We start from the raw sequence: 21,818 nt of genomic DNA on the forward strand, positions 1-21,818 counted from the left end.
GCATATATACATACATTGTATTACATATAATAGCCTAAGGGTCTAAGGGTCTAAGGTAGCTCTTATAAAATATCAGGTTATGTACCCACGCGGCGTTAATCGTCAGATGTCGAATGTCATGTCACATGTGTGCAAATGCACAAAGTTTCTATAATAGAATATATGCCAATCAGCTGTTATAAGTGATAAGTGTAGCGTAAGTCTGCTAAACTTGAACGTAGATGATAATGGATACATATGTAATATAATTCCGTATATTTTTAAAAAAGAAGGATACATACCTACACGCTTATAAATGCGTCAAGGAATTCTTATTTACACAAAGTAAAGGTTTCGTGCTCAGCATTTTTGTCAAATCATTCTACAGCGGAAGGTTAGACTAATATTTTAAACATGTTTGTATTGTTTCTGTATTGAAAATCATTATTTCAATTATATACCTATGCACCGTTTATCGTGACAATGCTAACTTTTTTTTACCAAAACTCTCAACTGATACTGAAAATTCGAATCTCTTTCTATTACAAAAATATTACGATGACAGCACTGAAATCTTTTCAATGAAATTTTTAACTATTTTACTTATGTTGTAAATATAAAGTCTTACTTAGTCGCTTGACAATGTATTGGGGTGCGTTAAAAAGTTATTTTATTTCTTTAAGAAAGAAAATACAGTAAAATTCCACTTTTTTAAAAATTTGTTAATTAATTTCTCTTGTGTAACATAACATTTAGTTGATTGAAATATAAATTGTAATGAAGCTTATGTAATCGTGCCATGATAAGATGTAAGATAAGCTTCTATACGACCAAAACAATTAATTATATCTATAATGACATACATAAGATTTTAGGATAAGCGAATAATACGTTTCGTATAATTTTTCAGATATTCTTCTTGATTAGTAGCTGATTTAAAGTTAAACGTGATACAGAAATGAAAACAATGAATTGATTATTTATATTTTTTAATGGAAGAAAGATAAACAAGAAACAATTCAAAATGAATACCACAATGACTTATTGTCCTCCAAATATAACATTTACCGAAATCTGGGTGAACCATGGCATGTCAAAATGTTTCATGGATACTATTAATACTGTTGCAATTTCATTGTATCTGTTAATTTTTGGTACAATACAACTGTGGATGTACCGTAAATATGGAACAGAAAATTCTGCATCTTCGTTACCCAAAAATAAGCTTTACATTCTACAGAAAGTTCTCTTATACTTTGTTCCAATACTTAGTGTACTGAGAATAATCTTCCAAGGTACAATTTTAGATGATAAAAAGGTTTATGGTTATATGGTAGGTAATCTATACATTAATTTATCTATATTATATATATATATATATATGATAATACTTGATCATTGAATTTTTTCTATTATTTTAATGCTTTTAGATTCTTACAACAGGTTTAACTGTAATTGTATATCCATACTCTGTGTACCTATTAAAGATAGAAAGGCATAAGTTGCTACCCAGTGTGCCACCACGTGGTCATGGTATTGTTTTATTAGGTTTCTGGACCTTGGCATTTGTTGTTGAAAATCTTGTTTTTGTTAATATTGAGAAACTCGAATGGTGGTTTCATCTTAACACGTAAGTTCTGCAGAATGACATTGAAACAGCAGCATTTTCTATGTATACATGCATACTATTTACAGATTGACCGACCAAATTGAGATGGCACTGTTTGTTCTGCGTTATGTCAGCAATTTGGTTATCTTTGCCTTAGGACTCAAAGCCCCAGGACTAGCTGGTAACTTAGAACCAGAGTATCGTACTTTACCAAATGGTCCAACTACACGGCCACGATATTATCAAGGTGTAAGTCGCAGTGATATAATCTTGTTTCAATAACAACGGTCTTGTAGCCCTAATGTTCCTCATTTACCCAAGTTAGTTTAAATATAATTTAATATAATCTAATATATTTCATAATATGCGCGACAATCTTTAGAGACCCGACGATAACTCTTCTGCATGGAAGAATGCTTTGTATAAGGTGAAAGTTTTAGCGCCGTTTCTATGGCCTAAAAACAGCATTATGCTTCAACTGAGGGTTGTTTTTTGTTTTGCGCTACTTATACTTGGACGTTTAATCAATTTATATGTTCCAATTTATAATGGAAAGATCGCGGACAGTATTACTGGTCATCCCAGATCATTCAGGTATTCAGTCACTTTCCAAAAGATCCTTGAATAGTCAATAAGAGCTTTATTCATAGTATATTTCATCTATGATCCTTGTAATAGGTGGGATTTCGTATTAATATATGTGGGATTCAAATTCTTACAAGGAGGAGGTACAGGTTCCATGGGGGCACTTAATAATGCCAGATCGTATTTATGGATTCAAATACAACAATATACTACTAGAGAAATTGAAGTGGAGTTGTTCAGGTAATTATTCGCGAGATGTTCTTTTTCAAATCTAGTTGGTTGATGCAACATTCACATTGCATTCTTGCAATAACTATTTTTGTAGACATTTACATAGTCTGAGTTTACGCTGGCATCTTGGGAGGAAAACCGGAGAAGTGTTGAAAGCTATGGATCGTGGAACGGACTCTATAAACAATCTTCTCAATTACGTTCTCTTTTCTATTGTACCGACAATCGTTGACATTATCGTAGCCGTTGTGTTTTTCATAAGCGCATTTAACAAGTGGTTCGGATTAATCGTATTTATAACTATGAGTCTCTATATAGGTGAGCACGTCATTATATAAATATATTCTACAACTTTCCTATATTTTATAAGAAACATTTTTGTTAGCCGCAACAATCATGGTTACTGAGTGGCGTACTAAGTTCCAAAGGCGCATGAATCTAGCAGACAATGCTCAGAGAGCACAAAGCGTTGACAGTCTACTCAATTTCGAGACAGTTAAATATTATGGAGCAGAAACGTATGAAGTGGACAGCTTTAGGAAAGCGATAATAACGTTCCAAGCAGAGGAATGGAAGTCGATGATTACGTTAAATATATTAAATACATTACAAAATATAGTCGTTTGTAGTGGCCTGCTGGCTGGATCTTTACTTTGTGTACACATGGTCAGAATGCGTAAAATATTTCTCACACCATTCAAACTTTAACAAAATCAATTACATGCGAGCAACAAATTGTTTTTAGGTTGTGACCGATCAAGGTTTAACACTTGGTGATTATGTTTTGTTTACAACTTACATCATCCAACTTTACGTGCCATTAAATTGGTTTGGGACATACTATCGGTAAACAATGGTTCAGTCACTTTTGTTAAGTTTATAATATACGATTCGCTTGAAAGTTATTTATTCCTTACAGCGCAATACAAAAGAATTTCATTGACATGGAAAATATGTTTGATCTCCTTCGAGAAGACCAGGAAATAATCGATGCGCCAGGTGCAGGACCATTGATAGTAAAAAATGGTCAAGTGGAGTTTTCGAATGTGACTTTTGGTTACAGTCCCGAGAAAATTATTTTGAAGAATGTTAGTTTCATTGTTTCGGCAGGGAAAAGCGTTGCTTTAGTTGGACCATCTGGAGCTGGTAAATCGACTATAGTACGATTGTTGTTCAGGTTCTATGATATAGAACAAGGCGCGATATTGATCGACGGACAGAATATAAAAACGGTTAAGCAAGATTCGTTACGACGGGCGATAGGTGTTGTACCTCAAGACACAGTGTTATTTAACAATACTATAAAGTATAATATTCGATACGGTCGTATCGAGGCTGTAGATGCGGATGTAATCGCGGCAGCTCAAAATGCAGATATACACGAACGAATTCTCTCGTTTCCAAATGGTTACGAGACACAGGTACGTGTTGCTTATGTTTGTCGAGTCGCATTTGATTTTACCACGTATTAATCATGATTTAAATCCTGTATTTCCACTCGAAATACTTAGGTTGGCGAAAGAGGTCTTCGCTTGAGCGGTGGAGAAAAGCAACGTATTGCTATCGCGCGAACAATACTAAAAGAACCAGTAGTTGTACTTCTAGATGAAGCAACAAGTGCACTCGACACCCATACAGAGCGTAATATTCAAGCAGCGTTGAGTAGAGTGTGCTATAATCGAACAACTATTATCATAGCGCACCGATTGTCCACGATAATACATGTCGATGAAATTCTTGTCTTGAAAGATGGAGAAATCGTAGAAAGAGGCAAACACGAAGAGCTTATTTCACACAATGGAATGTATTGTTCCATGTGGCAAGCGCAGCTACAAAACGATCAGGATGCTACTAAATCGTCGAATGGCGATGTACAATTGGAGGCCGACGCATCAACATCTTAGAGAAAAAGAAACAAAAATTTCAATCTTTAACTTATATTTCGTGAAAAGAGAAACCGCAAAGAGAAATCGCGTGTATGTTTTTCTAGAAAACAATAAGAATTTACCTTTGTTGTAGAGTATTTTATTGAAAAGCAAATTATGAATTTTTAAAGCAGAGCATTACTGTTCTGTTTATTCTATATTTTCCTCACTTATACGTGTAAGAATAAAAATGTGATAATAATCAGTCTTACAGTCCTAATTAGAGACTAGCATGTTTTGCATTAATGTTTTTAAGAATAAACGAAATATTTCATAATAAAAGTTTTACTTTTTCATGGAATAGATTTGGGAATGAAAACAACATAATGTATACGTAATATTTACAAAACCTTTACTCTTCTATGGTGTACACCTAAGTGTTAGCTCTAAACAAAAGATTCTACAAAAGGATTTCATGAAAATCGTTTATGACGTTCGTTGGTTCTTCGAATCAAATGAGATTAAAAAATTCCTAGCTTCCTTGATCTTCTGTTGCGTCAGCAGTTCTACTTGCAAATGCCCCATCGGGTACCCAACCTGATTCGTCGATAGGATGTGTTACAGTCTCCTCTTGTGACCCCCAAAAATAATAGCTTGCAAAAAACATCCATAGAAAGAAGTACAGTGTCTAGTGTAACGAAGATAATGTGTTACATATATACATACGTTATTTTTTCGGCATAGCATGGAAACAAGTTTTTTTCAATAAAAATAGATGTATTACTTTGAAAATATCTTCTTTACCCATAGTTACGATTACAGATAATGGCAGCCCGTATCAACTTGAATTTAATAAAAATATCGGGATCTTACGGTATCATTGTGTAATTTATTCTTATATAATTTGAAATAATCTTTCGTTGTAAATCTAAATGTTGGTTTTCTCGTTGTACATTTTTTTTTTATCAAAAAATTGAATTAATTAATTTATGTAACAACTCCAACAACATTGTTTTGCAAACAACTGATAGCCGATTACATACATACATGCATACGTAGGCATTGACATGGTAACTCGTAATTCGTAACTCGTAACTGGTGACATATGCATGTTCGTGACGTATATAGAAATGTTTGCACGCCGATAAAGAAACGCGTCGGTGTTACTGTTTTTTTTATTTCTTTTATTATGCGTGACTGAAAATGAATAGCCTTGGTTTAAGTTTAATTTTAAAAATGGGCTGTCTATGCTCCAAAGAAACTGTCACGGTAAATTCAAGAAATTATATAGTTCGTGAACATCTTGGAGAAGGGCAAGTTTGACGTGAAATGTACATTTTTGTCAATTACCATAATAGTATCGTTCAAGTTAATTTGTCTAATTATTTTTCAATTTGATCACATATTTCGTAATATGTTTTTCTAGTTATTAGCAAGATACGTTTTAATACGATCTTGATTAACCTATTCTAACCCTTTTTTATGGTAATGTTGACGAGTTATACATAAAAATAATTACTGCAATTAATTAAATTCCAATCTATTTGCAGAGGATTTAGTACTGTACTTTTAGTCGAAGATACAGAAACACATAAAAAGTATGCTATTAAAAAGATTATCTGCCACGGTTTGGAAGATCAGAGGCTAGCCGCAAAAGAAATAGAGTACCACAATCTTGTGAAACACCCAAATGTAATAGAATGCATAGATTCAACTTACAAGGGAACCACGGATTCAGTTATTAATACAACCAGTGAAGTATTAATTGTTTTACCATATTATCATGTATGTTTTATGTTTTATATATCATTTGAAAAAATACAAATAATAGCGAAAGACATTAGTTTATTCGATCACATTTTTATTTTTATTTCTTATTCAGAGAGGTACGCTTGCAAACGAGTTGGAAAGACGAATTAAAAACAAAGATTACATGAGTTCGATTGACATCTTAAATATATTTTTACAAATATGCGAAGGTGTGAAAGCATTTCATGAAGCTAAACCGGATCCTCTTGCTCATAGAGATCTAAAAACTGCTAATATAGTCCTTGGAGATGGAAGCACGTCAATTATAATGGATTTAGGTGAAACATTATAACTGTAGTAAATCGTTTTAATACGTCAAGCATCATTACATTAATATTACTTGTTTTAGGTTCTGTAGCACCTGCCAGAGTCAAAGTATGCGGATCTCAAGCGGCACAAACATTGCAAGACATAGCAGCTGAAAGGTGTTCAATGCCATACAGAGCGCCAGAATTATTTAATGTGGAAAGTTATTGTATGATAGATGAACGAACAGATATTTGGGTATTGTATCAACAGAATTTCTCAAATGTATCGTGCTATTTCTATTCTTGATAACATTTATCATATGCTTCTCCAGTCTCTAGGTTGTATACTTTACGCACTTTGCTACTTTAAATCACCCTTCGATGCTGTTTATGAAAGGGGAGATAGCGTAGCTCTAGCAGTTATGAGCGCAAATGTTACATTCCCAGAAGATGCTCCTTATAACGAGGTTGTTAAGCAATATGTATTCCTTTGTACTCATCTAAGAAAGATTTGTCAATCTAATGTTCGAATTTAAAATTTTCCAGGATATGCAAAATCTAATTTTATCAATGTTAAAGGTAAACCCAATGGAACGTCCTTATATATACAGCATTATAGAAAGTGTGCACGATCTTATCGCTAAATTAGAGACCAGAGTATAACCGTATAAAGAACAATAATATAATTGTATATTGTTTTAAAAATTAGATATTCACAACTTTTTATACTCCTTTCAAATGACCATCACAATAGAAGCGCAAGTCAATACATTTATTATACTGTGTTATTATAATGATATTATTATCACTTGGTAGATCATAGTTTGAAACATATGAAAAAGAAATTTCTGCAATAATAAATTCTCGGACATATTTTCCATGAATGTTTGATACTCTTAGAACAAAGATGCATTTCAAATATACATATATATATATATATGTATAACACCACTCTTTTGTTGATGTTGTTGAAAGTGTAGATACTATAAAAAGCATTTTAGTTTATAACTCTATAAAAAAGGATCGTTTAAAATGTTTTATTAATAAGTTTAACATTTTATGTCTGCTTTTTATGAATATTTATAAAATTTCATGTTATGTACAATTTTCTAGTTTCTTTAAACCTGTAAATACATATAATAATATGTACAATTTTTTATACTTGTTCATGATCTGAATCCTAAATTTGTGTGCGTGCGTGCGTGCGTGCATGCGGCGTGCGTCGTGCGTGCGCGCGTGCGTGTGTGATAAATGCACACATTGAAACAAAAATTCACGAGCTGGTAGTAAGGGTTACAAGAATCGTACGATATGACGTGTAGTAGCTACGTCACATTGTAATACATCACGATGGTCCGATAATACGTACCTGAACACAATTCGCAAATTACGATTACCATTTTACATTAAATCTTCGCAATTATATCGCCCGCTGAAATTTGTATTTATGTAATTACTTAAGTTATAATTCATGTAAGTAGACAGGTACGTAAGTTACAATGATCTCGGTGCTGAAAATATATCGATAATCTTTAAGCCGTACTTCACTCCGGTGAACGTTTTTCTAGCTACAAGAATGTAAAGTAGTTTTTTTCTGAGCTTGTGCTTTAAGAGTCCGCTTATTTCCTGTCTGAACGCATACCGAAGATAGGTATCTCTCGAAATTGTATTGCATTTTCGTGTCTACGTGTACAACATACGAGTCGTAAGTAACTTTTCTTAACATCTATATGTTGTTGCTTGTCGCAACAAACTAACCTTATCGGCTTTGAGATTTTTCATCAGAAATTTGTTTCTCTTTAATGAAAACTGAATTAGAATATTATGTCGTGGGTTCTACATATGTCAATTTTACACATCAAAATAATTGGTACAAGCATACTCGTTACATTACACATACATGAATATATATATGTATATACGTTAATTTCACAATATAGCAGAGTCCATTGTGTCGGTTAAAACTTAACCGCGGCCAGAAAAATATCGAAAGTGTCAGTTCATTGTGTAAAATTCTGTTCTACGAATACGTATGTATGTACATGTTGCATACATGCATGTATATGCAATGCGATACATATTTCTTTAAGCGATCTATTGCATCATTTAACATGTTACGCGCCGTCTAGATTATCAATTATTAATAACGTTTACTACTATTCGACCGTGAGAAAATGCTATTTGACCGTATTTTTTCCTTCTGTATGCAAAATTGTTCTAATATAGTATGCATTTTAATATGAACGACTCGAATAACGTATTTCTAAAGTTTCATTCATTTAAAATGATAAACCGAATTATCTGCGATTGCTGAATTTCTTTTTTTCACGTTCAATTGTTTAATCGGAAACAAAGTACACGAGGATTCTACTACTCTGTCATGACATAGCAAATGCTAATTCTTTGTGCAAGAAATCCCACCTTATCCTACCTTTCTTACATATTAGAGGACTTGAAAAACGCTGCAAAAATTTATCAGAATAAAAAAAGCCAATAATGATTCACTTTACATAATCTATGCATATCTTCGTCGGATCAAAGTTCGAGTCAAATACTGAGGAAACACGTACCAGGTACATACATATCTGTAACTTTGATAAATTTGATCGAATACACGCGAATCAAAAGGTGTCATGTATTTCAATTTGTTTTCGACAAATTAAAGAATTAATTTTCACGTTTTGCTTGTTAGACGAATCAAATCCAGCTTTTCTAGCTGTTCAAAAAGGTCAAGGTTGTATGTACTTGTACGAAGGAGATGCTTACAAGAAGTGGATAGATAAGTGGAGATTTTCCATGAAGCTATTGTAGCCTAATTTGAGCTAATTCCTGTCGAGTTCAAAAATCACTTTCATTAAATACAAATTTCATTGCACAATAAAGAAATACAATGGTACAGTTTATTGAATTATTTAACAGGTTAATTGGCGCTAATCGCTTTGAGAAGCGCTGCATTATACCGAAGGCATTTGAGAAACGTAACGGTCGCAAAGTGTCATGAAGTGGCCATTTATGCATATAATAGCACTTACACATACTTGTCAGTGCCCTTCCAAAAAGTACGAAATATGTCGAATCTATTCCCTATTTTATATTTTTAGTATACATATGTATAAATACAATATACATACCTTATATACATATGTACGTCTACAAACGCATACTATATGTAAGTTCTTTTTCCGTAAATATCTCCAAGTGTTTCGACGAAATACTTCGTCTCGAATAAATTTTGACAACATTACTTATCCGATGAAATTATCAGATAATGAAAGAGTTTGAAAACCTTTACTCTGTCCACGTGTTATGCGGAAATCGTATTACGGTCACGTGATCACTACTTAATCCTCGTATGATTCTCTGAACTTATATGATTCTGTTTGATATCAGAATTAGAATAACACGAAATCGAACAACATATCGACTGTAATTTTAAAATATATCATTTATTTCAAACTGTTCGCGCGCTATGACAGTTATCAGGTTTACAGATTCGAAATGTTTAAAGTAATGTACATATGTACATTTATGATATATCTTTTTAAATGTAAACGAATAGAACGCATAATGGCAAAAGGAATAATGAAAATAGGTTAAAATGACCGACCGTGAGAAAAAAAACTAGTAGAATCGTACGATATCGCGAGATATCGTGAGTTCTCGGCGTTACTTATGCGCATGGTGTCACTTTGAACGTTCAGTTAACCGCTAGCAGCAGTGTGGGGTGGACGTTTCTCTTTCGATATTTCCTCATTCTCTACAAATCTCGTAGGTTAGGAAATATATACCCGTGTGAAGGTTAAGGTCAACCCGTTTTACATCCATCTATTTTACCATCGAATATTAAATCTTTTCTAGTGAGTGATTGTGTTTTCATTTCTCGTTTTGAATATCGATTAGTATTCCTAGTCTCTAGTCGCTAGTCTCTAGTTTAGTGTCGAGTAAATTGTTTGCGTGTGTCTATGGCATATATGTATCGTGTCCTAATTGAAAAAGTTAATGTTATTGACGGTCAATATGATACGATTAATATGAAGGAATGAAAAAATCAAATAGGATTACATGTGAACGACACGTTGCAAAGTAACAGAGAGAGAGAGAGAGAGAGAGAGAGAGAGAGAGAGAAAGAGAGTTCAAGTGAAAGTATTCGCTTTGTACACATTTCAAATTTCTCTTCTAATGGACTAAAAGAAATTCTACGATATCTGCAATTTCACGACGTAGTTCTTATTTTATCAGAAATTACAAATTACGTTACGTACGTCTCAAATATGAATCTCATTGTAAATTGTAATTTTAATGTCAGTACGATCGTTGATCAATAACCTTGTTTTACGAGAATTTCATGTTATGAATTTCATTTGATGCAAATTCATTTATCCATATATTTTGCAAATTGTATACATAGAAGTTGTATAACACATACAAAAATGTATATGCTATTCAAATGGCAAATCGTGTCAAGTACAGAATAATTTTGAACAATGCATGATTTAGAGAAAGAACAAACACAAGTTCGTTCAAAAGATTTGAGCAGTGTTTGAGTATTATTTGTTAGCCTTTGCAGATCTGAAGGTATTATAAGATAAAATAGATTCAATTTGGAGAATTAAATGTTTATATATTTCATAGAGTGTTCATAGAATTTAACTGTTATTTGTTTTAGTTCTGATAGCCACGTATTTTATTGTTAGAATATTTTAACTAGATACGTCAATTAAAAGTATTACTTTATTATACTTCAATATTTGTATTTTTTGTACCTAAACTATAAATTATTGAAAATCACTCATTTAGTTTCAGAAATTTAAAAGATGTCAGCGAAAGCGATTCGTGAGGCAACAGGAAAGGATTTAATTAATCGTAAACTTCCTTCTGGCACAAATGCAGTACAATGTAGATTCGTGAGCATCACAGAACATACAAACTGGGCAGACATTGTAAACAACAATCCATGGCTAAAGTCAGAGAAACTGGTTGTAAAACCTGATCAATTAATTAAAAGACGTGGAAAGCTTGGTTTGATTAAAGTAGATGTAAACTTGGCTACAGCAAAGCAATGGATCGCAGACAGAATGAACAAGGATCAACAAATTGGAAAAGCAACTGGAAAACTTAGAACTTTTATCATCGAGCCTTTTGTTCCCCACAAACAGGTAAGCGTTTATCATTGCCCATAGAATTGTTGCATATAATATGGCAGTTGATCATAATGTATTATAAACTGTAGGAAGAGGAAGCTTACGTCTGTATCTATTCCCATCGGAAAGCTGACACTATTTTATTTCATCACGAAGGTGGCGTCGATATTGGAGATGTTGACGCGAAAGCTTTGAAACTAGAGGTACCTGTTGGAGAAGGATTGCCGGATGAAACTACATTAATGGAAAAGCTATTAACGAATGTAGCAAACGATAAGAAAGAGTACATTCTAAATAATAAAGTATTATTTTATATCGAGAGTGCTTTCCATAAATAATATGATTGTCTTTTTTCAGGGTTATTGCCAAATTTATAGAATCTCTGTATAAGCTTTATGTTAATTTATACTTCACGTACTTGGAAATAAATCCATTGGTAGTAACGGACGATGGAATTTATATATTGGATCTCGCTGCGAAATTGGATACGACCGCGGACTTTGTGTGCAGACCAGACTGGGGAGAAATTGATTACCCGCCACCATTTGGACGGGATGCTTACCCCGAAGAGGCCTATATCGCTGATCTAGACGCCAAATCTGGAGCTAGCTTGAAATTAACCATTCTTAATCCAGCTGGTCGGATATGGACAATGGTTGCTGGCGGTGGTCAGTAGAAGCGCACAGCAGTATCATTTACGTGATTAATCGTTAATCAAATTGTGATTGTCAAATCGTTAACTCTTATTTTAACGGGATCGGTATTGCATCTACCTATTTTATATTTTCAACGTATTCTCTTTTTAGGGGCATCCGTCATCTATTCGGACACGATTTGTGATTTGGGGGCTGCGAATGAACTGGCTAATTACGGTGAATATTCAGGTGCACCTAGTGAGCAACAAACTTACGATTATGCGAAAACTATATTGGGTTTGATGACAAAAGAGAAACGCACAGAAGGAAAGGTATTGATAATCGGTGGCGGTATTGCTAATTTTACGAATGTAGCCGCGACCTTCAAGGGTATCGTCAAGGCATTACAAGAGTATCAGCCGAAGCTCGTAGACCACAATATACAAATATTCGTAAGAAGAGCGGGGCCTAACTATCAAGAGGGACTGAGGTACGACACACATAATTATTAAAAGCTGCTACAAGAGCTACGCGAACGTTCATGAAACCTAACGTTAACGTTAATGAATTTTAGAATTATACGCGAGGTTGGTAGAAGGCTTGGCATCCCTGTTTACGTATTCGGTCCTGAAACTCACATGACGGCTATATGCGCGATGGCATTGGGCAAGAAACCGATTCCCGATCCCGAGACTCAAGAATTTTCCACCGCAAACTTTTTGCTACCCTCTGGACAGGATGTTGGTCCCACAGCCCCTTCGAAAAGTACTTCTTGTTCACCTACCAAACAACCGAAATTAAAAGCAAGCGAATCCGTTGATGGATCCGCAAATAAACAACTTTTCAGTAATAAAACAAGGGCCATCATTTGGGGAATGCAAACCAGAGCTGTTCAAAGTATGTTAGACTTCGACTTTGTTTGTCGTAGATCTGAACCGTCTGTAGCTGCTATCGTGTATCCGTTTACGGGTGATCATAAACAAAAATTTTACTGGGGCCACAAAGAGGTACACGTCCAGAATTACTTTCTTTATTATCTTGAACGGAGACTGATTGATAAGCACGCAGCGGATTAATCGAAATCTCTAAATGATATCGTTTTATGCGTAAACAGGTGCTGATTCCTGTTTACAAACAGATGAAGGATGCGATGGCTAAACACACGGACGCCGATGTTATGGTCACATTCGCATCCTTGAGATCTGCTTACGAAAGCGCGGCTGAAACAATGCAATTCCCTCAAATCAGAACAATTGCTATCATTGCTGAAGGTATACCTGAAAACATGACAAGAAAACTGATTCTAATGGCACAACAGAAAGGCGTTAGCATTATTGGCCCTGCTACCGTTGGCGGTGTGAAGCCTGGTTGTTTCAAGATCGGCAATACTGGAGGAATGATGGACAATATTCTTCATAGTAAACTCTACAGGCCTGGCAGGTAAAAATTGGCTCGTTCAAAATACTTAATACCTTGAAAGTCCGTTTCTACGTGCCTGCTGTTATAGAAAAGAAAATCGTGTTGTTTAGTGTGGCTTACGTTTCTCGTTCCGGCGGCATGTCCAACGAATTGAACAATATCATTTCCAAAGCTTCGAACGGAGTGTTGGAAGGTGTTGCAATTGGCGGTGATCGTTACCCGGGAACTACTTTTATGGATCACATAATGCGGTACCAAGAAAACCCAGAAGTGAAGCTCATAGTTCTCTTGGGCGAAGTCGGTGGTGTGGAAGAGTACGAAGTATGCGATGCGCTGAAAACCAAGAGAATTACGAAGCCATTGATCGCCTGGTGTATCGGTACCTGTGCCAGTATGTTCAATTCCGAGGTTCAGTTTGGCCATGCCGGATCAATAGCGCACAGCAACTTGGAAACAGCATCTGCTAAGAATGCCGCGTTGAAAATTGCCGGTGCTTATGTGCCTAACAGTTTCGACACGCTCGGAGAATTGATGCACACTGTGTACGAGAAGCTCGTCGAAGAAGGGGCGATTATTCCGGAACCGGAGGTCCCACCGCCAACCGTTCCAATGGATTACAGTTGGGCCAGGGTAATATAATATAAGCTGACTTGTCAAATAGGGTTCTTCAAATTTTCTGGCAATTACTCGGAACAATGATGATGTAATTGTTTGCTGTAGGAACTTGGCTTGATAAGAAAGCCAGCTTCGTTCATGACATCCATCTGCGATGAACGTGGACAAGAATTACTATATGCCGGAATGCCTGTAACCGAAGTGTTAAAACAGAACGTGGGAATTGGTGGTGTAGTTTCGCTTTTATGGTTCCAACGGTGCTTGCCGGCTATGTATTGTAAGTTCCTGGAAATGTCTTTGATGTTAACGGCCGACCACGGCCCTGCAGTATCGGGAGCACACAACACTATCGTATGCGCTCGAGCTGGCAAAGATCTAGTTAGCTCGCTGGTATCCGGCCTATTGACTATCGTAAGTGAACCAAACGTAATCTGCTATACATATAATAGTTGTAAATGTAATTGTAAACATAATTGTAATCGTATTGATAGGGTGATCGTTTTGGTGGAGCATTGGATGGTGCGGCTCGTATGTTCTCCGAGGCCTACGATGCCGGTTTGCATCCACAAGAATTTGTAAACAATACACGTAAGAAGGGGAAATTGATTATGGGTATTGGTCATCGTATAAAGTCTATAAATAATCCAGACATGCGAGTGAAACTTATCAAAGAATTCGTAATGGAGAACTTCCCGGCGAGGCCTTTAGTCGAATATGCATTGGAAGTTGAAAAGATAACCACAAGCAAGAAACCTAATTTAATTCTTAACGTGGATGGCATTATTGCCTGCGCCTTTGTGGATATGTTGAGGAAAAGTGGTAGCTTTACTAGAGAAGAAGCACAAGAGTATATCGAGATTGGTGCTATAAATAGTCTATTCGTTCTTGGCAGGAGCATAGGTTTCATCGGTACGTACTTTCTACTTAAAACATTTTCCAAATACTGGTATTACTAGGCGTAATTATTGGACTCGCACATCTAATACTACGTTTAATCGCTGCAGGTCATTATATGGATCAAAAGAGGTTGAAACAAGGTTTGTACCGACACCCATGGGATGATATTTCTTACGTATTGCCAGAACAATACAATTGAGTTCATCTTCCATTCGCATTGTCTATCGTAAACGCATAATAAATGTTACGAGTTCATTTAAGGTTTCGATAGCTGTAACGATCGTGTCGTACGTGCTTGCTCATAGTCGTAAAGACACCATTAATTTACTTAGGTACAGGTAATTAAAAGTTGTTGTGTAGTCCACCGTAATTCTATTCATTCTTGAGAATCGAAGTTATATTCGATGATGCTGCGGACGAAAATTTCTATATGTAATATAGATGCCAGCGATGAAAACGGTGTTGAAAACAGAAACTTTAACGAAACCGTGAAATAGTAAGAGTTAATTCGTGTATTTGAAGGAGAACATTCCAACGGAGCATTTTCTTTTTTATTTAGTTCAAGAGTGGAGTACTAATATGTTAGCTATTATGAACAATATTTATCGGTACCAGCACAAGATATATCTTTTCCGATTTATCAAAATACAAATATTTACATATTTGAGAAACTTTGTATGAAAAATATATCAGCATTTTGTATGTATGTGCATACATGAATGCTTTTACACACGTGCGTACCAATATATTCTAACATGCACATATTATATATGTGTACAATGCTACAGTAACAATTCGTTGCACAAAGCAGTTTTCCTTTTATGGCTAAAAGTATGCAATAAAAACAAAACAAAAAAAAACAAAATAAAACATGTCCAACATTTAAGCGCTATTTTTAGTTTTATTTATTTAGCCCTACTAAAATTTATAAAATGATTGTTAATCATGAATAACATGTAAAAATGGTTATCTTGTGCAAATATTCTCGTAAATAAAAGTATAGTATAAAATAATAGTATTTTCGAAAAAGTATCTAATAAAATAATAACGATGTAATAATTATTTCTCGATCTTAATGGTCTTCAACAAAATGTGTTTTGTACAATCTTTCTACAAAATGCAAGCAAAGACTAGGTTTTATGTTCATACAAATATAATTACAAACCATAGTAGTATCTCAATTTTTATTTTAATCTTGCAACGTTTGAAAAATATTTATACATTGATTAGCAGTCAAAGGTTGCCGGTAAAAAAAGAATACGCATGTACACAAGTATGAAATACTTGTTGCAAATGAAAAATAACGTTCAATACACTAATGAAAAATATTCACTAATTTGATCGATCTTATCAAGAACCATTTAGCACTTTCAATGTAATGATTGATTTTATAAAGAGAAGCGAACAAATTTCATCCATTTCATTTCATAATATTACGATCACAGGCTTTACCGTTCTTTAGAGAAACGAGAAAGAATAGAGCTTCATATCACGAAGTAATTAAAAAGAAACTTTGATTTTATTGAGTTTCTGGAATGTCGTCGGCAGCTATATTAATAATTCGTTCGCTTGGCGGTGGTTTGTGACGACCTAATAAATATATACATTTCCTTCCTAGTTGTGGAACAATAACATTATTGTAGTACGACATTCCAATGAACAAAGTGATGAAGCCAATAAGCTGAAAAAAATAAGGAAACAATGTACGAATTACATTAAATTCTGATGACCCTGTGTCTGTGTGTCTGTGTGTGTGTGTGTGTATTACAGAATACATATGTATATACAATAAAACTAATAGCAAACTGTAAACAGTGGATAACTTACTTGCAAATAATGAAATGCTTGCCACCCAACTGCCAACGAGAAAGCCCAAATAACAAAAGTTCGAACACTATCTAAAACCATTCTTGTAGTGGCACTCATTTCTTTGGTAACGCTGATACCCGCGAAATTAAATAATGCTATACTGAGTGCCATACCTATACAAAAAGGTAACGTATAACATTAATTCTTCAATTATATTAACGACGTCGTTTACGAGGTGTATCCAATTAAGTATTAATAAAAATGCTGACCAAGTATTGCTGTCAGCAAACGGCCACTATTTCCAATCTGAACAAATGCATCTTTAGTGGCTTCGAGTGTACCTTGAGAATTATCAGCGAATGGTGGTGTAGCAGGTATAAAATTCAGTGGAATCATTAATATAGACATGGTAGTCAATCCCAACAGACCTGAAGAGAAAGTATTTGTTTAAATGCTATCTCTTTGAGAAACAAATCGTTCGAACATACCCTCCCATCCTACTGCTTGTAACGCTGGTATATTCTGACCAACTACAAACTTTTCTTCCACCACCATTTGCATAGCTGTTATTACCTATAATAGCAATAACGTTCATTTTACGATAGAATTTGTAAGAATCGCCGAAATTGTAACAAGATCTTGTCAAATACAATTTTACCTGTGCACAGATAATAAGTAAATCTCCAGTTATGATAGAGTTTATGTTCATATCCGTATCTTTCATAGATAGTACATCGCTGAGCCCGACAAGAGCTAAACCAATTATGACCATGCCTATGCCAGCCCACTCTCTACTTTCAAGTCTTTTTTCAAGAAAAACTGTTGAAAGTATAGCTGTAAATATTATAACAGAACCACGTAACATTTGAAAACTACTTGCATATGTCATATTTAAGCCAATGTACACAATCGAGGTGGCAAAAGCGTCGCATAATGCAGGAATTAGTAGAATCATGGGATTGAATACTCGTGACCCTTTAGTTAAAGGATTGTCATCTAAAGAGCCGTTCTGTAATTAAAAACTTTTAATACCAAACATACTATGATTCTGTAAGTATATAATAGACGATACTCACGTTTCTTCGTTTACAATAATTATATGCTATTTTGAATACAAGAAGACATAGCATCTCTCCCACGAACATGAAGGCAGATTGCATGAAAGGATGATTGAAGTGCCTAAGTTGGCCATCTTCGCTTTCCACAACTTGCTGATCTGCGTACCTAACAGATCGAAAAGTATATTGATATATGGAAGATTTAAATCTTATTTCTTCGATTAATTGCAATCGAGTACTCACTTAACGGACAAAGTATTAAATGATCCAGTAATGACCATAAGCACGGCTAAGTTACATTGGTAATGTGTCCATGCCATATTTAAATATGTAGAAAACGCTATAAAAAAAACAAGAAAAGAATTTATTACTTAAAAATTATAGTAATCTAGGGCTTAGGTGGAGACACTGCTTGAAATTGTAATCGCAGATTAAACATCCCAAGAAAACTTTTCTATACATATACAGTGTGATCGAAGGGGGAGGAGGCATTGATGCAATTGATGTACATATGACCATGGATGACTACTGTGACGGGACACGTCATAGCGTCATAGTTCGACGTTCGCTGTGCCGATTAATTCGAACATTTTTTAAACACAGATTATAGTATTATTCGATAAACACGTTTTCAGAAGAGAATACATATAAAGAGTTGATCTGTTTATGTAGCTAAGCTACACTACACCACGAAGATTAATCCAATCCCAACCAAGAAATATGTACTTATCTAAGTTCGATTAAAGATTATTCTAACAAGAACCTCTGATTTAAGAGCACCTTTTTTTTTATTGATGTAGAAACGATTAGATAACAAAATTCATTGTTTGACAGAGATTAAATCGCGGTAATTAAATGTTTTAGACAGCCAAGAGTTTTGTAGCTTCGAGTAACGAAAAGTATCAATTTCAATGTCAGGTGTTCTCAATTTGTTACATTCTCACTATGCAATTTATACAATGATACCACAGCTCCTGTAAGCCTCTCCGGCCGCAACTTGATTCGTTAGCGGTAATAGGAGTAAAAATTGCTCTGCTCTGATTGGCTAACAACTCAATGCTAAGACAGGATTCACTGTAGATTGGATGTGCAGTAGAATGATGTGTATAAAAAGGCTCTTCTAGAGGAAGAGGAAAAGGTTCTTGAATTGGAAGACTACTGTATAATTATACATATGTACAATGAAGTTGATAGCCGATAACTGGTAGCTGCTGGTAGCGTAGCGGTCTGTGGATGGATTCCATGATTGTTGCTGCACGGTGAGCTGTTCGAGTTATGGTCACTTCCAAAATTTCGATGACATGGCAACATTAGACGACGATTCGTTTCTCGAACTTAACACACGTTTCGGGGATAATATGCAAAAAACAGAATGGATTCCCTTGTCTCTTACTTTAGTCGAGTATCCCCAGGGTAAGTATCTTTCGATGTCCTAAAAAAGTGTATACAAATTGTCGACGTTTTTAATGTATGTAAATTTCGAAGATTAATACTTCTATTTTCCTATTTTTTAAAAGACACATTATTTGGACAGTATTACTTTTGATTCTCCATTCAATGTTTAGCATTTTTCAAATTTTAAGCTCTGAGAATGAAATTAGTGTCATATTAGAGAAATTTACACATGATTACTGTTTAATTAACCATTTGGAACATCGATTAAAACATTTTGGTTAAAAAGACACATTTATAAACATCTGGCACACACACAGATGTTGATTTTCATATTTCGTTATCCTCATTTAATCTAGTTGTTCTAATATAATTACTGTTTTTGCAGGTGACCTTTTTGGAAAATTCTTAGCTCTGATAAGTCTAGCACCATTTGCTATTATAGCTGGTTTCATAACATTGATCCTATTTAGAAGAGACTTGCAAACTGTGAGTAACAAACTTATAACGAACAATTATATTTTTCATTTACAAGTGGAACTACATACCTGTTTTCCTGTTTATAGATCACATTTTTTAGCGGTATTATAATAAATGACTTCATAAATTTTGTATTAAAACATACAATTTGCCAAGCAAGACCAATGAGACGTGATGCTGTTTTTGTTGAATATGGTATGCCATCAATGCATGCACAGTTTATGTGGTTTTTTGCTGCATATACAACACTTTTTATATGCATCAGGTAATTTATATTTTTCTTTGTGAATATTCAGAAAAATTATCCTTTAATGTTTTCCTATTTCTAGGTTGCATCACAATAACAATAGTACTGTTTCTGAAAGATTCTGGAGAATTGCTACTGTGGTTGCTTGTATACTTGCTTCTCTTTTAGTGACATATAGTAGGGTTTATTTGTTATACCATTCTATTTCTCAAGTCCTATATGGTGCACTCATAGGAATTATATTGGGAGTAGTATGGTTTATAATAATGCATGTAGTGTTTATACCAATTTTTCCTTACATTGTTTCATGGTAGGTAACAGTGTGCACAATGAAAATTCTATTCAACGTATAGTATAAAAGCTACAATATTATAATATCATTTCAGGCGGATATCAGAGTACCTATTGTTACGTGACACAACATTAATTCCTAATATTCTCTGGTTCGAGTATACGAACATTCGTACAGAGGCACGAGCACGTGCACGTAAACTTGTGTCAATGAAATCACAATGACATCTAATGTCTAGCCATGGGCTGAAAACAAATAGGAAATAAATAACTGATGAAATAAATATATATATATATATATATATATTAAGAAGCAAGTGATATCATTCCTTCAGTCAGACGATATTAAAAAGATACCAAAATTCGTTCGACTCAAAGAAATATCTTGAATAACGAGTGGCAATATTTTGCCATTAGTAATATTTAAACGCATAAGGTACTAGTACAAATTTTGCATACAAATTTTCACGTTTATATGGTCAGTACCTGTATCTTTGGATATCTAAGTTTTTATAATTTTTCACAAATTATTTATAATCCATACTTAACGAGCAATATTTATACATTTTTATTAGCTTTTATAATTAAACAATGTATATAGAAATTATACAAGTAATTATGTAAATCTTTCAGTTGTGTAAAGACAAATATTATTTATGATATAATACAAAATAAATATTGGTTACTTTAAAGGAGGGAATAAACTTAGTACAATAAAGTAACGAGATATATACAGTACACACGATATTAACTAGCGATATGTAACAGTAATTTAATGAACACTTTTATTGTTTACGTATACGGGACTGGTAGAAAAAATGAGAAATCTAAGCTATGACTTGTAATTTCATTATTGTTACTTCAGTCACCACTGTTACTGAGTTATTATCATTCTAATTTTGTCACTGCAACAAGACTATGTAAGTTTTAGAGTTGTAAACGTCGTACATAATTCCTCCATGTTTCGCTAAAAAGTTAAGTAATAATAATTGTTATTAAAATTCGTACGTGTACCATGTATTAAAAGAATTAAGATAAATGCAAATAAGAATAGGTCAGCATTTGAAACAGAATTTTCAGATCTAGCACCGGAAACAAACAATGAACTATTGTACAGACTGTTAACTTTTTAACAGGGTAGCGTTATTTCTACATTTTTAAGTTATATTTACCATATACTCTACTTGTGCTGAATTACATTTTTAAACATTACTTTGTTATACTTATACATATAATAACTTTATATATACACTATCATTATGTTGCTCAATAAAGTGCTATTAAAATTACTGCGATGTAAATATGCAATAAAATTTTATAAATGAACTTTAAATAAAGTTAATGCACCATATCAGACTTTTCTATATCACTTTACCTAACCATTATATATTTATAACAATCATTGTAAATATAAAGTATTAATAATAATGAAAAAGATAAATATTAAGTACGCGTGTCTCATTTTATGTTTATATAAGTCTGGAGGAATTTATTTAATAAATTTTGTA

At 34.0% G+C, this 21,818-nt stretch overlaps 5 protein-coding genes and 1 long non-coding RNA gene across 10 annotated transcripts; 4 read left to right on the plus strand and 2 right to left on the minus strand.

Moving 5' to 3' along the window:
• The first annotated feature begins 60 nt into the window (after positions 1-60).
• On the plus strand, positions 61-5,061 carry Hmt-1 (ABC transporter ATP-binding protein/permease Hmt-1). Of its 2 annotated transcripts, none has more exons than XM_076525107.1 (11): positions 61-196; positions 890-1,312; positions 1,410-1,609; positions 1,675-1,837; positions 1,971-2,182; positions 2,267-2,413; positions 2,499-2,722; positions 2,790-3,070; positions 3,150-3,250; positions 3,324-3,825; positions 3,916-5,061. In XM_076525107.1, the coding sequence occupies exons 2-11, from the start codon at positions 1,004-1,006 to the stop codon at positions 4,306-4,308; spliced, it is 2,532 nt and encodes an 843-aa protein (XP_076381222.1). In that variant the 5' UTR covers positions 61-196; positions 890-1,003; the 3' UTR covers positions 4,309-5,061. The 2 variants fall into 2 exon arrangements, with proteins under 2 accessions (XP_076381222.1, XP_033335855.2); XM_033479964.2 differs by having other exon boundaries at positions 175-373.
• LOC117226036 (uncharacterized) lies at positions 4,659-5,192 on the minus strand. Its single transcript, XR_004491703.2, has 2 exons — positions 5,054-5,192; positions 4,659-4,957 (listed from the first exon to the last, which is right to left on the minus strand). It is a non-coding gene; the product is annotated as an uncharacterized LOC117226036 (long non-coding RNA).
• A 249-nt stretch (positions 5,193-5,441) lies between these two features.
• On the plus strand, positions 5,442-7,478 carry LOC117226033 (serine/threonine-protein kinase 16). Its single transcript, XM_033479974.2, has 6 exons — positions 5,442-5,582; positions 5,820-6,054; positions 6,152-6,356; positions 6,428-6,582; positions 6,659-6,793; positions 6,873-7,478. The coding sequence occupies exons 1-6, from the start codon at positions 5,473-5,475 to the stop codon at positions 6,987-6,989; spliced, it is 957 nt and encodes a 318-aa protein (XP_033335865.1). The 5' UTR covers positions 5,442-5,472; the 3' UTR covers positions 6,990-7,478.
• Positions 7,479-7,881: 403 nt separating this feature from the next.
• On the plus strand, positions 7,882-15,925 carry ATPCL (ATP-citrate synthase). 3 transcript variants are annotated; one of them, XM_033479961.2, is made up of 11 exons: positions 7,882-8,031; positions 11,124-11,482; positions 11,557-11,750; positions 11,825-12,135; positions 12,274-12,592; positions 12,677-13,109; positions 13,217-13,542; positions 13,632-14,151; positions 14,242-14,547; positions 14,628-15,045; positions 15,141-15,925. In XM_033479961.2, exons 2-11 carry the CDS (start codon positions 11,141-11,143, stop codon positions 15,230-15,232), a joined length of 3,261 nt encoding a protein of 1,086 aa, XP_033335852.1. In that variant the 5' UTR covers positions 7,882-8,031; positions 11,124-11,140; the 3' UTR covers positions 15,233-15,925. The 3 variants fall into 3 exon arrangements, with proteins under 3 accessions (XP_033335852.1, XP_033335854.1, XP_033335851.1); XM_033479963.2 differs by lacking the exon at positions 7,882-8,031 and adding an exon at positions 9,975-10,098; XM_033479960.2 differs by lacking the exon at positions 7,882-8,031 and adding an exon at positions 10,023-10,183.
• A 275-nt stretch (positions 15,926-16,200) lies between these two features.
• On the minus strand, positions 16,201-18,844 carry Tango9 (transport and golgi organization 9). Of its 2 annotated transcripts, XM_076525112.1 has the most exons (8): positions 18,681-18,844; positions 18,144-18,240; positions 17,919-18,066; positions 17,501-17,851; positions 17,331-17,415; positions 17,112-17,270; positions 16,861-17,015; positions 16,201-16,714 (listed from the first exon to the last, which is right to left on the minus strand). In XM_076525112.1, exons 2-8 carry the CDS (start codon positions 18,218-18,220, stop codon positions 16,553-16,555), a joined length of 1,137 nt encoding a protein of 378 aa, XP_076381227.1. In that variant the 5' UTR covers positions 18,221-18,240; positions 18,681-18,844; the 3' UTR covers positions 16,201-16,552. The 2 variants fall into 2 exon arrangements, with proteins under 2 accessions (XP_076381227.1, XP_076381228.1); XM_076525113.1 differs by lacking the exon at positions 18,681-18,844 and having other exon boundaries at positions 18,144-18,396.
• Positions 18,845-18,984: 140 nt separating this feature from the next.
• LOC117226034 (dolichyldiphosphatase 1) lies at positions 18,985-21,661 on the plus strand. The gene is made up of 5 exons (XM_033479975.2): positions 18,985-19,313; positions 19,681-19,781; positions 19,859-20,037; positions 20,102-20,329; positions 20,406-21,661. Exons 1-5 carry the CDS (start codon positions 19,202-19,204, stop codon positions 20,533-20,535), a joined length of 750 nt encoding a protein of 249 aa, XP_033335866.2. The 5' UTR covers positions 18,985-19,201; the 3' UTR covers positions 20,536-21,661.
• The last annotated feature ends 157 nt before the right edge of the window (positions 21,662-21,818 follow it).

The sequence above is a fragment of the Megalopta genalis genome, chromosome 11, assembly GCF_051020955.1.
Source record: "Megalopta genalis isolate 19385.01 chromosome 11, iyMegGena1_principal, whole genome shotgun sequence".
Lineage (NCBI taxonomy): Eukaryota > Metazoa > Arthropoda > Insecta > Hymenoptera > Halictidae > Megalopta > Megalopta genalis.

What these genes read in the sequence shown, in the direction of transcription:
- LOC117226033 (XM_033479974.2), top strand. Translation starts at nt 5,473, where the DNA reads ATGAATAGCCTTGGTTTAAGTTTAATTTTAAAAATGGGCTGTCTATGC. An exon ending in GTCAATTATAATGGATTTAG is followed by an intron (nt 6,357 to 6,427) that starts GTGAAACATTAT and finishes TACTTGTTTTAG; the next exon opens with GTTCTGTAGCACCTGCCAGA. An exon ending in AAGATGCTCCTTATAACGAG is followed by an intron (nt 6,794 to 6,872) that starts GTTGTTAAGCAA and finishes AAAATTTTCCAG; the next exon opens with GATATGCAAAATCTAATTTT.
- LOC117226034 (XM_033479975.2), top strand. Translation starts at nt 19,202, where the DNA reads ATGGCAACATTAGACGACGATTCGTTTCTCGAACTTAACACACGTTTC. An exon ending in TTTAGTCGAGTATCCCCAGG is followed by an intron (nt 19,314 to 19,680) that starts GTAAGTATCTTT and finishes CTGTTTTTGCAG; the next exon opens with GTGACCTTTTTGGAAAATTC. An exon ending in TTAGAAGAGACTTGCAAACT is followed by an intron (nt 19,782 to 19,858) that starts GTGAGTAACAAA and finishes TCCTGTTTATAG; the next exon opens with ATCACATTTTTTAGCGGTAT.
- Hmt-1 (XM_076525107.1), top strand. Translation starts at nt 1,004, where the DNA reads ATGAATACCACAATGACTTATTGTCCTCCAAATATAACATTTACCGAA. An exon ending in TGGTGGTTTCATCTTAACAC is followed by an intron (nt 1,610 to 1,674) that starts GTAAGTTCTGCA and finishes TACTATTTACAG; the next exon opens with ATTGACCGACCAAATTGAGA. An exon ending in CTTTACTTTGTGTACACATG is followed by an intron (nt 3,071 to 3,149) that starts GTCAGAATGCGT and finishes AATTGTTTTTAG; the next exon opens with GTTGTGACCGATCAAGGTTT.
- ATPCL (XM_033479961.2), top strand. Translation starts at nt 11,141, where the DNA reads ATGTCAGCGAAAGCGATTCGTGAGGCAACAGGAAAGGATTTAATTAAT. An exon ending in TTTACTGGGGCCACAAAGAG is followed by an intron (nt 13,110 to 13,216) that starts GTACACGTCCAG and finishes ATGCGTAAACAG; the next exon opens with GTGCTGATTCCTGTTTACAA. An exon ending in TGGATTACAGTTGGGCCAGG is followed by an intron (nt 14,152 to 14,241) that starts GTAATATAATAT and finishes TGTTTGCTGTAG; the next exon opens with GAACTTGGCTTGATAAGAAA.
- Tango9 (XM_076525112.1), bottom strand. Translation starts at nt 18,220, where the DNA reads ATGGCATGGACACATTACCAATGTAACTTAGCCGTGCTTATGGTCATT. An exon ending in TTTAATACTTTGTCCGTTAA is followed by an intron (nt 18,067 to 18,143) that starts GTGAGTACTCGA and finishes TCGATCTGTTAG; the next exon opens with GTACGCAGATCAGCAAGTTG. An exon ending in AAGCATTTCATTATTTGCAA is followed by an intron (nt 16,715 to 16,860) that starts GTAAGTTATCCA and finishes TATTTTTTTCAG; the next exon opens with CTTATTGGCTTCATCACTTT.